The 13,080-nt window shown below is 41.1% G+C and overlaps 1 protein-coding gene across 3 annotated transcripts in view; it reads left to right on the top strand.

Moving 5' to 3' along the window:
• LOC115109139 (homer protein homolog 3-like) overlaps positions 1–13,080 on the top strand; it is a 35,193-nt gene that overhangs the window by 16,420 nt on the left and 5,693 nt on the right. For all 3 annotated transcript variants that reach the window (XM_029633757.2, XM_029633759.2, XM_065009640.1), the window contains 3 exons: positions 3,803–3,939; positions 5,269–5,425; positions 11,859–11,972. In XM_029633757.2, the coding sequence (XP_029489617.1) occupies positions 3,803–3,939; positions 5,269–5,425; positions 11,859–11,972 (408 nt within the window). The remainder of the gene's footprint in view (positions 1–3,802; positions 3,940–5,268; positions 5,426–11,858; positions 11,973–13,080) is intronic.

Raw genomic sequence — 13,080 nt, 5'->3', positions numbered from 1 at the left:
ATCATCTACTGCATCTTGCCTATGCCGTTCGGCCATTGCTCATCCATGTATTGATATGTACATATTCTTATTCATTCCTTTACACTTGTGTGTATAAGGTAGTTGTTGTGAAATTGTTAGATTACTTGTTATATATTATTGCACGGTCGGAACTAGAAGCACAAGCATTTTGCTACACTCTCATTAACTTCTGCTAACCATGTGTATGTGACCAATAAAATTTGATTTGATATTTTGGAATGATATTTGATATTTTGGAATGACGCTGTTTTCACATACTGTATGTACACTGGTTTGGTGCTGGAGAGAATGAATTAAGTTGAAATTGCCCATTTTAAATTTTTTTACATTTCACATTTATTTAACCAGGTAGGCTAGTTCATTTACAACTGCGACCTGGCCAGGATAAAAGCAAAGCAGTGCGACACAAACAACAACACAGTTACACATGGAATAAACAAACATACAGTCACATGGAACATGGATTAAACAAACATACAGTAATACAATAGAGAAAGTCTATATACAGTGTGTGCAAATGAGGTAGGATAAGGGGGGCGAGGCAATAAATAGGCCATAGTGGTGAAATGATTCCAGTTTGGCAAATTAAACACTGGGGTGATAGATGAGCAGAAGATGAGTGTGCAAGAGCAAGCATACTACATATTTAAGAACAGCCCTTAGCCGTGGTATGTTGGCCATATACTTTACCACACCCCTCGGGCCTTATTGCTTAAATATAGCAGTGTTTATTTCAAGGAATCTCAGTATATAAAGTAACTACCATTTTACATATCATGTGAATAGCAAACTGAAATAACCAGCAACTCTCTTTTGTTTTTATTTGCATAAAATGGTGTGCAGTGGAGCAAACCAAGCTTTACACTGAAATATTGCTGGTAGGTAGATTTTTTTTGAATGCTCTGTTCATGAAAGATTCATGGCAGATTTGGAGAGCATAGGGAAACAGAAGGAAGGATATATTCCCATGGTCAAATATGATCTGTTTGTACAGTTAAAGGGAAAATCTTCCACTTGAGATATCATCCTTTGAACACCAACCCTAATTAGCTATCCTGCTTTTTAAGCTTTTTAAAAAAAAGTTCTAGTGAAGTCGAAAATGTGATTTTCCTGTGTTTTTATATAGCTATATTTCACACTGAGGTTGGAATAATAATGTGATATTGTGAAAATTATGATAATACCCTTTTAGTTTATAAAGAGCTGAAAATACTGCCTGAAATTTCAGCCTGTTGTGGTGGGATGTAGTTTTGGCCTGCCTGGTGACATCACAATTAGTTAATAGACCAATAAGAAAGAGGGTTCCAAACTTCTCTGCCAATAACAGATAGTTTTCAGTCTTCCCCTCCCCACTCAGACCACACCCAGACAGTCCTAGCAAAATTCTTGTTTGAAAAATTGCTATTTTCTAAGAAGTTATTTTTGTTTCTTAATGAGCATTTGAATTGAAAACAATTATAGTAAGGTACTTACTTCATTGTTACCCAAAAGTTATCTGATATTGAGATAAAAACAGCTGCATTGGACCTTGTATCACTGTCTTATGTTTGCGCTTGCTCCAATTGGAATGCGTTAGTCAATGATGAGGGAAAAGTATTGGAAATTTGTATTCCATTATTACCGAAACAACATGATCCCCAGTATGAATAATTTAGAGACCTGTGCTCCCTAGCCCATATACTTTGGTGTGTGGAGTTGTCTTAGCTTTGATTTCTTGCTCCTCTCTTCTGGACCTAGCTAGCGCCAGCTCCGTTTTAAATGCTGGCCTTGTGCATTTTGTTATCCATATACTGGATACTGTAAGGATAGCGAGAGAGGGGCTAGGCCGTAAAAATAGAACACTGTGTGGGAATACAGACAGGTAGACTCTGAGACAAATTAATAATACAAGCTTTTCTGAGTGTAGGGGTGCAATGCCTCACAGAAGCACTCTGCACTTGTCGACTTCAGGTTTGGTTTTCTATCTGGCCACAGAGAAACAGAGAGAGATGGACTTTAACCAATTTATCTCTGTTTTTTTGTTGGGGAGAGCTTGGAGCTGGTTGGATTTTGTTCCTCAGCCTATGTTGAGGAAAATGGTTTCACAAACTTGAGTGTAATTGAGCCATAGCAAATTTTTGCCAACACAAAATGAGACTTTTTAAAATATTATTATTTTTACCTTTATTTAACTAGGCAAGTCAGTTAAGAACAAATTCTTATTTTCAATGACGTCCTAGGAACAGTGGGTTAACTGCCTGTTCAGGGGCAGAATGACAGATTTGTACCTTGTCAGCTCGGGGGTTTGAACTTGCAACCTTCCGGTTACTAGTCCAACGCTCTAACCACTAGGCCACCCTGCCGCCCCAAGACATGAGAGCTGGTCTACGAAGAAAAAAAAGCTAACTTCACAATAGGCTAGAAGTTTCTCAGTCTGTTTAGTAATATCACATTTAGCTCTTCTGTTGCAAATTGTGAGATCTGTAGTAGAACAAAGCAATCCTTATATAAACTGCTTTGTTCATGTACAGTACATATAATTGTCTTCCAATATACACTGGCAAGCAAATGAAAAGAATCATTGTAACTCAGTGAATGTTCCTTTGAATTTAAGTCACTTTAAAAGGAAAGAGCCATATGCTGCTCTATGCTCTACAAAGTAAGGCGTTTAGCAGCTGTGTGGCTCCACGTGGTTGGCTGTTCAACTTTGAACCTGTGCCATGGATATGGTGGCTGAGAATGACCTAATTAATTTTGGCAGATGGAGTTCTGCTGCCACCCGGTCGTTTGGATGAGGTGTTTGAATGTACAGTATAGCGACAGCCTTTCATCTTCTTGCTGTCATTTTATTGTGCTAACAAGATGGGTTAGGTTTCAATGTCCCTCAAGAACAATACATGTCTGCTCACATCACAAACGCTGAGCTACCCTGTATCTGTCATATTATAGAACCAGTCATACCCCAACTGGCAGGGAAGTAGCTATGAAAAATATACATTCAGTCATTTCTCTCCCATTTCCGATAACAAAAAATATTTGTTTTTAATGGGAACACTAGGATATGCTCCATCTTTATTTTAAGCATTTGTCTTCTTAATTACCCTAACAGGTGGACCAATTTACCAGATCGGTAGATCTCTATCTCTTTATTTATGTGCTGTCTGTGTTAGTTCAGAAAGACACATGAGATGGACACAATACTTGTTCATTCACTACTTTAATAGAGCGGTTACAGTTTTATTTAAAACATATTCAAGTGAGAGCTGGTTTGTCTAAAACAATCAATAGGCTGTTAACTCTGTGATGCCCTGTATCAGGGGTGGCCAACCCTCTTTACATTTGACATTTGAGTCATTTAGCGGACGCTCTTATCCAGAGCGACTTACAGAAAGAAGTGAGTGCATACATTTTCATACTGTTTTTGTTCATACTAGTCCCCCATGGGAATCGAACTCGCAGTCCTGGCATTGCAAGCGCCATGCTTTACCAACTGAGTCACACAGAATCCTCCTGAGGTACACAGGCTTTTTCTCTGGATTAAGCTAATCAGGGTCTTAATGAGCCACAGTAGAAGCAGGTGTGTTAGATGGTAGGGCTTGAGCAAAAACCTGCATACCCAGTAGCTCTCCAGGAGGCTGATTGGCCACCCCTACCCTTCATAATGTAGAGTACTTGTGGTCAGCTTCATTGTGAGGCAAGTTAACAAAGAAGAGTTGGACATGCAGTAGGATTGGAGTTGACAGGTAACCCATTTCGATGACACATCCGTCATGTCACTAACCATGTCCCGGTTGTACACCAGGAGCTGTCAGAGGACCGCCACTCGCCACCGCTGCTGACTGTCAATGGGCCCGAGGACAAGCTGTTCCGCAGCAAGAGCGCCGACATGGAGCAGCTGACGTCAGAGAAGGAGCGCATCAAGAAGATGCTGTCTGAAGGGTAATGTTACGGAACAAGGCTCAATGAGATCCAAACAGCTCTTAGTCAGGTCTACTTCCATTGTGCCACCGTACTCATTCTATACGATGGCCAGAGGAGAATCTCAATTGCATACTCTTTCCGTCCTCTCTCCTCACTTCCTTCTCAAAACCCAGGAGAGAGGACACGAGGAGTATGCAATTGAGATTTTCACCAGGTCCTCCTTGGGAAAGAGGTCTTCTGACCTAATAAAGGTTAAATAAATATACTGTAGACTTCCCATGTCTTGTATATGAATGACAAAAGCATACTGTACACACTATCTTTCTACAAATGTTATTAATGTGCCACGATCTCTGTGAAGTCACATTGGTGTCTTCAAATCACCTTTAAACCCATATTAGCTGGTGCCAGAATGTGACATTTTATTGTAATTGTGGCATACTGTGACATTTTATTAAATGTAACATTTTAATGTAGCCTATTGTAACCCACTGTCTTGTGTTGTCATGCAACTGTTGCGTTGCCTAGTGAGTCACTGAGCAGATATCACATTGTGTCGCCAGGCGTAGTGTGCATTCCCCATCTGATTTCTAGGGCAGCGTTTGCGCTAACGTGTCAAATGATGATTAACGTTCAGTGACTTGTGATGCGAAAGCATAAATGTGATCACAATGGCAGACGCAAAGCCTTTTTAGAACAGATTACTGCTTTAAGAAAACCATTAGATAATAACTTCTATATAGGATGTACAGAATGGGCTGTGTTTTAGCTGTGGAAATGTACTAGCTAAATCAAGTCATGGCTCAAGGCGGTACGGTTTTTCCTATTGTGGAGGCTGTTGTCAGTGGGAGGTTGAACCCACTGACTACTGAATGAGGCTGAGTCATGTGTACTTAAAACAAGGTCATTAATGAGGCTCTACCACAGAGCCTTTCAGACACCAGTCTGCCCTCCATCCCGCACAAGCACACAAAAACACAATTTGACACCCCATGTTCTCTGGCAGTCCCTCCTTGTTGTTTTCGTGCTTGTAATGAGTCTTGTATGTTTTTTAGTGCCTGTTGCTATGGTGAGTTGGTTGGTAGTTGGCAGGCGGTTAGAAACGGTATGGAGGGTGTCTTTGCCTGTGGCCATAGATGGTGGTCTTAGAAGACTGGTGTAACTTTCCCATCTCCCTCATGTTATTTAAATGCTCTTGTCCGTTGAATCTAATAGTCACACATTTAGGCATGCTAAAGCCCCTGAATAGCTCTGTATATCACTTGGTGAGCAATAATTTAAACCTGACTATGACCTGATTTGTCTAATCATGGTACACTTATCTTCTGATTTTGTTTTTTCCACCAGGTCCATATGTGAGATTAACCTGGAGGCAGAGCTGTTCACCCTGCAGCATAGCAACGCTAAGCTAGTGGCGGCGCTTCACGAGGCTAACACTGGTGTGGTGGAGTGGAAGAAACAGCTGGCTGAGTATCAGGAAGAGACTGAGAGGCTCCGAGATCAGGTAAGCGCTATGGCGACAGACCACTGCTATTCTGGCTGTCTGCGTCCCAGCTAGATGCATAATGGTTGAATGGGTATCCTTTTGCCACGTTGGTGTTAGAAGTAGGATCCTGACCATGAGAGAGATCCATCTCAAAGCAACAGCAGATGATATACTTAAGATCAGTGGTCCCGTGGCAGTTAAAGGGGCTAGATTTCCTGATTGGGGGTGTTGATGTAGGTGTCCTTCTCAGTGAATTAAAAAATAATAATAAGTTATCCTTTTTAGATAAAACTATACAAAATATAATCACACCACCATATAACTGATTAAAACACTGTTTTGCAATGAAGGTCTACAGTAGCCTCAACAGCACTCTGTAGGGTAGCACCATAGTGTAGCCGGAGGACAACTATTTTCCGTTCTCCTCTGGGTACAATGACTTCAATACAAGAACCTAGGAGGCTCACGGTTCTCACCCCTTTCCATAGACTTGCACAGTAATTATGACGACTTCCGGAACAATTCTCCAACCTATCAAGCTCTTGCCGCGTGAACTGACATGTTGTCCATCCAATCAGATAATTAATCTAGTACTGAAAGGATAAGCTACAGCTAGCCAGCACTGCGTAAAATGTTGACTCAAAGAGAGAGAAAGACGATGGTGTGCGCAACAATATTAGGAAGGAGTTCCTCATGTTTGGTATGCTCATTGTATTTAGTATAGTTTTATCTAAAAAGGCAAACTTTTTTTTGTTTCATAAAAATGAAATTCACTGGGTAGGGTGGTCCTCCCCTTCCTCCTCTGAGGAGTCTCCACTGTCCAATATGCAGTAATAGAAATAAGGCCATGGTCATAAAAAATTGTCCTCTAATCTTAAACGGTACCGAACACAACTGCTATGAATGTAGTTTGAGGAGTTAACTAACTCAAATCTGAGATAACCAGTACCACAAATGTGGCTCATCTTTTAGCCAGTTACATTTCTATGGCAACGAATCCTTCAGCTCTTGAAGGGGGAAACCCCTTGTTTTAATGGCATTCCAATAGAGGTGTATCTATATTTTGATTAACTACTGAAAGATCCATTACTATCATGTTTTAATTACTCATATATAAATGGAAAACTGTCAGACACACCAAGAGAGGGACTAAGAGAGGCCCATCCTATGTTTAAGAGTGGGCTCTTTGCCTTTATGCGGATTTAAAACCTTTACATTTTCGGTAGATTGCCAATGTTTAAAGTATCCTCCTTTTTTAAAGTCATACAGAGTTGGGGGAAAAAAATCAATTTCATCCTCCAGAAAAAGGGATATTTAATATTACAGCCCACTGGCTAAACTCTAATGTACTGAAGACAACAACAAAAAAATTATTGGGAAAAATGTACTAGAAGGGTATAATATTTATAAAGGACATTGTAAACAAGGATAGTATAATTGTCACACAAGCAACTAATAGTGTGTGGAGGTGTATGCTCAACATAAAATGATATCCAACTCATCGTGGCTTTGCCACTAAATTGGAAGAGACGATATCAAACTAAATTTACACATCAACCCGTTCCTTTCCATTTTTAAGCTATTATAACAAATAGATTCTACAAAGAGAACGTTCAGTATATGGGGCATTGAACAGTCAGCCTTGTGCAGACTGCTACAAGGAAACAGAATCAATAGAACATATTTTCTGGTACTGTCCATCGGTGGTTTGCTTTTGGAGTCCGAACCATGAATGGTTGTTATGTCATAATATCAGAGTTCAGATGGACCTGCAAACTGTATTGTTAGGGGATCTGAAAAAACATGATCAGTCAATGGGAAATATCATTATACTATTGGGTAAAGTATTTATTTTTAGGGTAATATCAGTAGACATTTTACATAGGGAGGTTCAGGACCCTTGTAAGACATCACAGTAAATGGAGGAATGTATTGCAAAAGGAAATAACGAAATGACATTATTCTGGGAAAGATGGGTTAATCTGTTGAGGGTTGGAGTTAAGATCACAACAAATGGTGGATTGGCCAACTGTGGATGAAAATCCAACTCTTGCAGAAAGAGGAAATTAGGAATGTATAATTATTTAACTACATGAAGTGTTGTCATCGGTTTACACCAATCAGGTGGGGGGGGGGGAGTGAGTATAAAATAAATAAAGGGGATTAAAAATGATGGTTAAAAAATTACATTGATAGATAGAGCCCACAATCTTCAATATTGAAGCTGATCTCGTAAGACATCACACTAAAGGACCAAGGAAATCAACTTCAAGTTTTAATGTCACATGCACAAGTACAGTGAAAAGCTTTTCTTGCAAACTCAAAACCCAACAATCTAATAATCAATAACAATGTAATACTAGAAAAAAAAGAAATATGAAGAACACAACAAGTAACTAAGCATACTATGAACAGGGTGAGTTCCAATACCATATTTACAATGTGCAAGGATACTGGAGTGATGGAGGGAGATATAAATAGGGGTAAGGTGACTAGGCATCAGGATATAAGATAAACAGAGTAGCGGCAGCTTGTATGAGTGAGTGGGTGGGTGTGCATGTGTGTAGCGTCAGTATAAATGTATGTGCATGTTGTGTGAGTGAGCAGATGATGGAGTGTGTGTGTAGGGCCCTGTGAGTGTGCATAGAGACAAAAAATAAAAAGGTCAATGAGGATACAAGCTTATAGTACCCATCTGGTCTTGGAGTTGCCTAGGCTAGCTAATGCTAGCCAACTTCTTTCACCAATTAGCTTCAGCAGGCTGGTGTGTGGGACCATGGCAAAATTTGTTAGCCCATCTCTGGGGCTAGTTAGGGGCCAATGTTTTCATGTTGCACAACCTTTAGTAGTTTCATGAAATGCTTTCAATATTTGTATATTTTAAACAATTTATAGTTTGTATTGACATTTTAAAATGTTGTCCCATGTACTTTGTGTAATTTACTGATGGTCCCTAACTAGTCCCATAGGGAATCTAATATCAAACCAAATTGACCACTGGTGAATTGATGATCACTTGGGTGCTGCCAGATCTGGGCATGTGGGCAGATTTGAAATGAACCCAACCCAAGGAAAACTGTTACGGTACCCTTCATTCCGTGGCATCCAATTTTTTTTCCTATCAGAGCTGTGGACACCACTGGTTTGATACAATGTTTATTCCTTTCTGGGGATATCACTGTTGACTTGGCTCGATAATCAGAGGGTGAAATGTGTTTTGCATAATTTAATTCAAAAAATAGAAATGTGCCCTTGGTCAAGCTTAATGAGGTTCTTTCATGTGGCAGATTAAAGTACCACGGAAGCAAATCTGCTGGAAAAAATGGCTGTCAACAGTCATATTTTAGCTCCAGGCACTGAGGGGAACAACATCCATCTCAGTCCAACAAAGTGAAGGTTATCACCTTTTGTAACAAAGTCAACCAGGTGGTTGGAATTAGACCATTTCTCCAGGGCTTGGCAGGGCTGGAAGGCAGTTTTAGGACAGGACACCCTACTTCTCTCTTGCCTTAGTTAGGGAGGAAAAGACAAAACACCAGAGAGGAAGAACAGAGAAGCCATTGGCTTCTCCAGGCTCTCAAAGCAGTAGACTAGTTTTGTTAAATGAGGGCTCTGGTGATTTGTTTTCGGGGTTATCTCTGACACTGCAGGGATGCTCTGGTCCCCAGCCTGCTCTCTCATGTCTTACCTTGCACTTCTGTAGCTGAGACGCAGTAGGAGCGAAGGCGTACGTCCTCTGTAAAGACAAATGATCTCAAGAGATGGTAGAGCACACACTGCTTTAAAAGCCCATCTGTTGGTTCTCTCACAATGCTAACAATGACCATACAAGCTCTTTTCTGCTCATTTTACCATATTGTATTCGTTACTTGTTTCAAGTTTCAATGTCACATGCACAAGTACAGTGAAATCCCTTTCTTGCAAACTCAAAACCCAACAATGCAATAACACACAATAAATATTAAGATCACAATAAGTAAGTAAGCATACTATCTATGTACAGGGTCAGTTCCAGTACAACTGGATTGATGGAGGTAGATATAGTATGTATAGGGGTAAGGTGACTAGGCAACAGGATATAAAATAAACAGAGTAGCAGCAGCTTGTATGTGAGTGGGTGTGCGTGAGTGTAGAGTCATTATAAATGTATGAGAGTGAGCAGATGATGGAGTGAGTGTGTAGGGCCCTGGGAGTGTGCGTAGAGACAGTGCAAAAATAAAATGTCAATAAAGATACAAGGTTAACTCAGTCTGTGTAGCTATTTTGTTAGCTACTTATCAGTCTTATTGCTTGGGGACAGAAGCTGTTCAAGAGCCTGTTTGGTGCCAGACTTGATTCACCGGTACTGCTTTCCGTGCGGAAGCAGAGAGAATAGTCTGGCTTGGGTGGTTTGATTCTGGTTGGTACCTGCCACCTTACCCTTATATTTTTAACGATTTTCCGGGCCTTCCTACCACACCGCCTGATATAGATGTCCTGGATGGCAGGGAGCTTGGCCCCAGTGATGCTTCGAACACACCGCCAGCATCATTACGCAAAATAGTACGCAGCATCATTTAATTTTTTTAATTTTTTTTAGCTTTATTTAACCAGGCAAGTCAGTTAAGAACACATTCTTATTTTCAATGACGGCCTGGGAACAGTGGGTTAAATGCCTGTTCAGGGGCAGAACGACAGATTTGTACCTTGTCGGCTCGGGCATTTGAACTCGTAACCTTCCGGTTACTAGTCCAACACTCTAACCACTAGGCTACGCTGCCGCCCCGGCATACATCTGGATATGTATGCAACAAAAGTTCAACATTCACCATTTCTGTCAAGCCGTCTACGCATACAGTTTGACACACACGTTCGATAAATCCAACAAATGTACCACACCAAACTGCCTCTGCAAGGCAATACTGCAAGGCGAACTATAGCGTCATGCGATTGAGGGCGGTGCTATTGCCATAACAGTCACTGATGCAGCCAGTAAAAATGCTCTCAATGGTACAGCTTTAGAACTGTTTGAGGATTTCAGGGCCTATGCCAAACTTTTTCAACCTCCTGAGGGGGAAGAGGCACTGTCACGCCTTCTTCACGACTATGCGTGTGTGTTTGGACCATTTGAAGTCTTTAGTGATTTGGACACAGAGGAACTTGAAGCTATTGACCTGCTCCACTACAGCCCGTCAATGTCGATGGGGGCGTGCTTGCCCCCCCCCCCCCCCCCCCCCCGTTTCCTGTTGTCCACAATTAACTCCTTGGTCTTACTGACGTTGAGGTAGAGGTTGTTGTTCTGGCACCACACTGCCACGTCACTGACCTCCCTGTAGGCTGACTCATCATCGCCGATGATCAGGTCTACCACCGTTGTATCATCAGCAAACTTGTTGATGGTGTTGGAGTTGTGCTTGGCCACGCAGTTGTGGGTGAACAGGGAGTACAGGAGGGGACTAAGAACACACCCCTGTGGAACACCTGTGTTGAGGGTCAGCGTGGCGGAGGTGACGTTGCCCACCCTCACCACCTGGGGTCGGCCCATCAGGAAGTCCAGGATCCAGTTGCAGAGGGAGGTGTTCAGACCCAGAGTCCTAAGCATGGTGATGAGCTTGGAGGGCACAATGGTGTTGAACGCTGAACTGTAGTCAATGAACAGCACTCTTACATAGGTATTCCTCTTATCTAGGTGGGTAAAGGCTCCTATTAATTTTCCTGCAAGGCAACTTGATAGTAGTTTTAGAAATCTGATCAGTAAGTCTGTTTTCTATATTGTCAGCGGTGGTATGAGGGCAGTTGTGCGCAAGCAGTAACATCATTCCCTCTGAGTTATTGTCACATGGATTTGGGTCCTATAGGAATGTGATACCCCTACAGCAGTTTTCTTGAGCTCCGATGGATGGCATGATATGGAATCTTAAAGGGCCATTATGAATATGCAGAGGAGATGCAAATGAAGAGATGGTAATTGCGAAGGCTGAGCACAAACCCATGAAAATTACAGTCAGTTTTCAATAAACAAGTCAGTTTGTTGTTGTTCGATTCTAACCATGTTCCTGTCTGTTAAAGTGAAAATAATTGGGGGCGGGGGGGGGGGGATGGTTGTGGAGTTGACTTCAAGGGGTAAACGGTTTGTCATCCTTTTTAATCACAACTCACCACATGAGTATATGTGGAATTCAGACCTTTGAGTCAATTTCTATGCTAAACACATACAAGTAGGTCAAATTAATGTCTCCATCTGCGAACCTTAATTTAAAACCCTTCTGGCAATTAGTAAAATGTCTCCATAGTGATGTATTCTGTGTTATTGTGGTCCTTTTAACACGTCATAGCTGACCGCCGAGAGGAACTCATGTTCAACCATCCACTGTCATTGCATGTACACTAGGATTGAACAACTCCTTATTTAGTGTTATTCTCTCTCTTCCTTTCCCTCCGTCTCTCACTCTCTGTTGTTGTGTGTTTGCAGGTGGCAGAGCTGGAGGCTCAGAGTGGAGGGCCTGGTCCCAGTGGGTCTGAGACAAGGGATGAGCTGACCCAGTCATTGGAGGAGCTGGAAGCCTTGCTCAAAGCAAAAGACGAGGTAAGGCTTGGGGCTCTGACCCTCTTCTAGGCAACCAGGTACTGCTAACCTCAAGGAGCCAGGCTTCTAGGCTCTCTAGACAGTGCCGTTGAAAGAAACTAGTGAGGTATAAACACAGGTTTTTGCTTGAGAATCTCAAAAAACTAGTCGTTCTTGAGTTTTTTTTAAAGCACTTCCCATCTGGAAGTAGAAAGCCTTGGTAGAGGTATTTTGCATACTGTAAATTCCACCTCTTGTTCAAAGGAAATTGCTTTAGGTATATCTATATTAGATGGATTAAATGAATCCCAGCTGCATTATGGAAAACCTGTCAGTCATCCAAACAATCTGATTTATTAGATTTTGAGAAAGGACAGTTATTTTGGAGCAGCTACAAAGTTGGTCTACTGATCAGTGCTATGAGTAATGACAACACCCAAAACATTCTGAAAATAGGGTATCATATTTTCATGCCTTCGGAAAGTATTCAACCCCATTGACTTTTCCACATTTTGTTGCATAATTATTTTTTTTGTCGATCTATATATACTCTGTCAAAGTGGAAGAAGAATTTTTTAAACTTTATGAAAAATAAAACACTGATCTTGATTTAATCATGTTAGAAACATATTTGGCAGCAATTACAGCTGTGAGTCTTGTTGGGTAAGTCTAAGAGCTTTGCATACCTGGACTGTACAATATTTGCCCCTTTTATTCTTCAAACTCTGTCAAGTTGGTTGTTGATCGTTGCTAGATAACAATTTAAGTCTTTCCATAGATTTACAAGCCAATTTAAGTCAAAACTGTAACTAGGCTACTCAAGAACAGTTTAGATTTGGCCTTTTGTTATAAGTTTACTGTCCTGCTGAAAGGTGAATTTGTCTCCCAGTGTCTGTTGGAAAGCAGACTGAACCAGGAATTTCCTCTAAGATTTTGCCTATGTTCAGCTCTATTTCATTTATTTGATCCTAAAACAAATCCCCTCGTCCTTGCTGATGACAAGCATACCCATAACATGATGCAGCCACCACTATGCTTGAAAATATGAAGAACGGTACTCAGTAATGTGTTGGATTTGCCCCAAACATAATGCTTTTTATTCAGGAAAAAAAGTTAATCTCTTTGACAC

Source organism: Oncorhynchus nerka, linkage group LG25, assembly GCF_034236695.1.
Source record: "Oncorhynchus nerka isolate Pitt River linkage group LG25, Oner_Uvic_2.0, whole genome shotgun sequence".
Taxonomy (NCBI): domain Eukaryota; kingdom Metazoa; phylum Chordata; class Actinopteri; order Salmoniformes; family Salmonidae; genus Oncorhynchus; species Oncorhynchus nerka.
The sequence above is the reverse complement of the archived record's forward strand: the minus strand, read 5'-3'. Positions and strand labels throughout refer to the sequence as shown.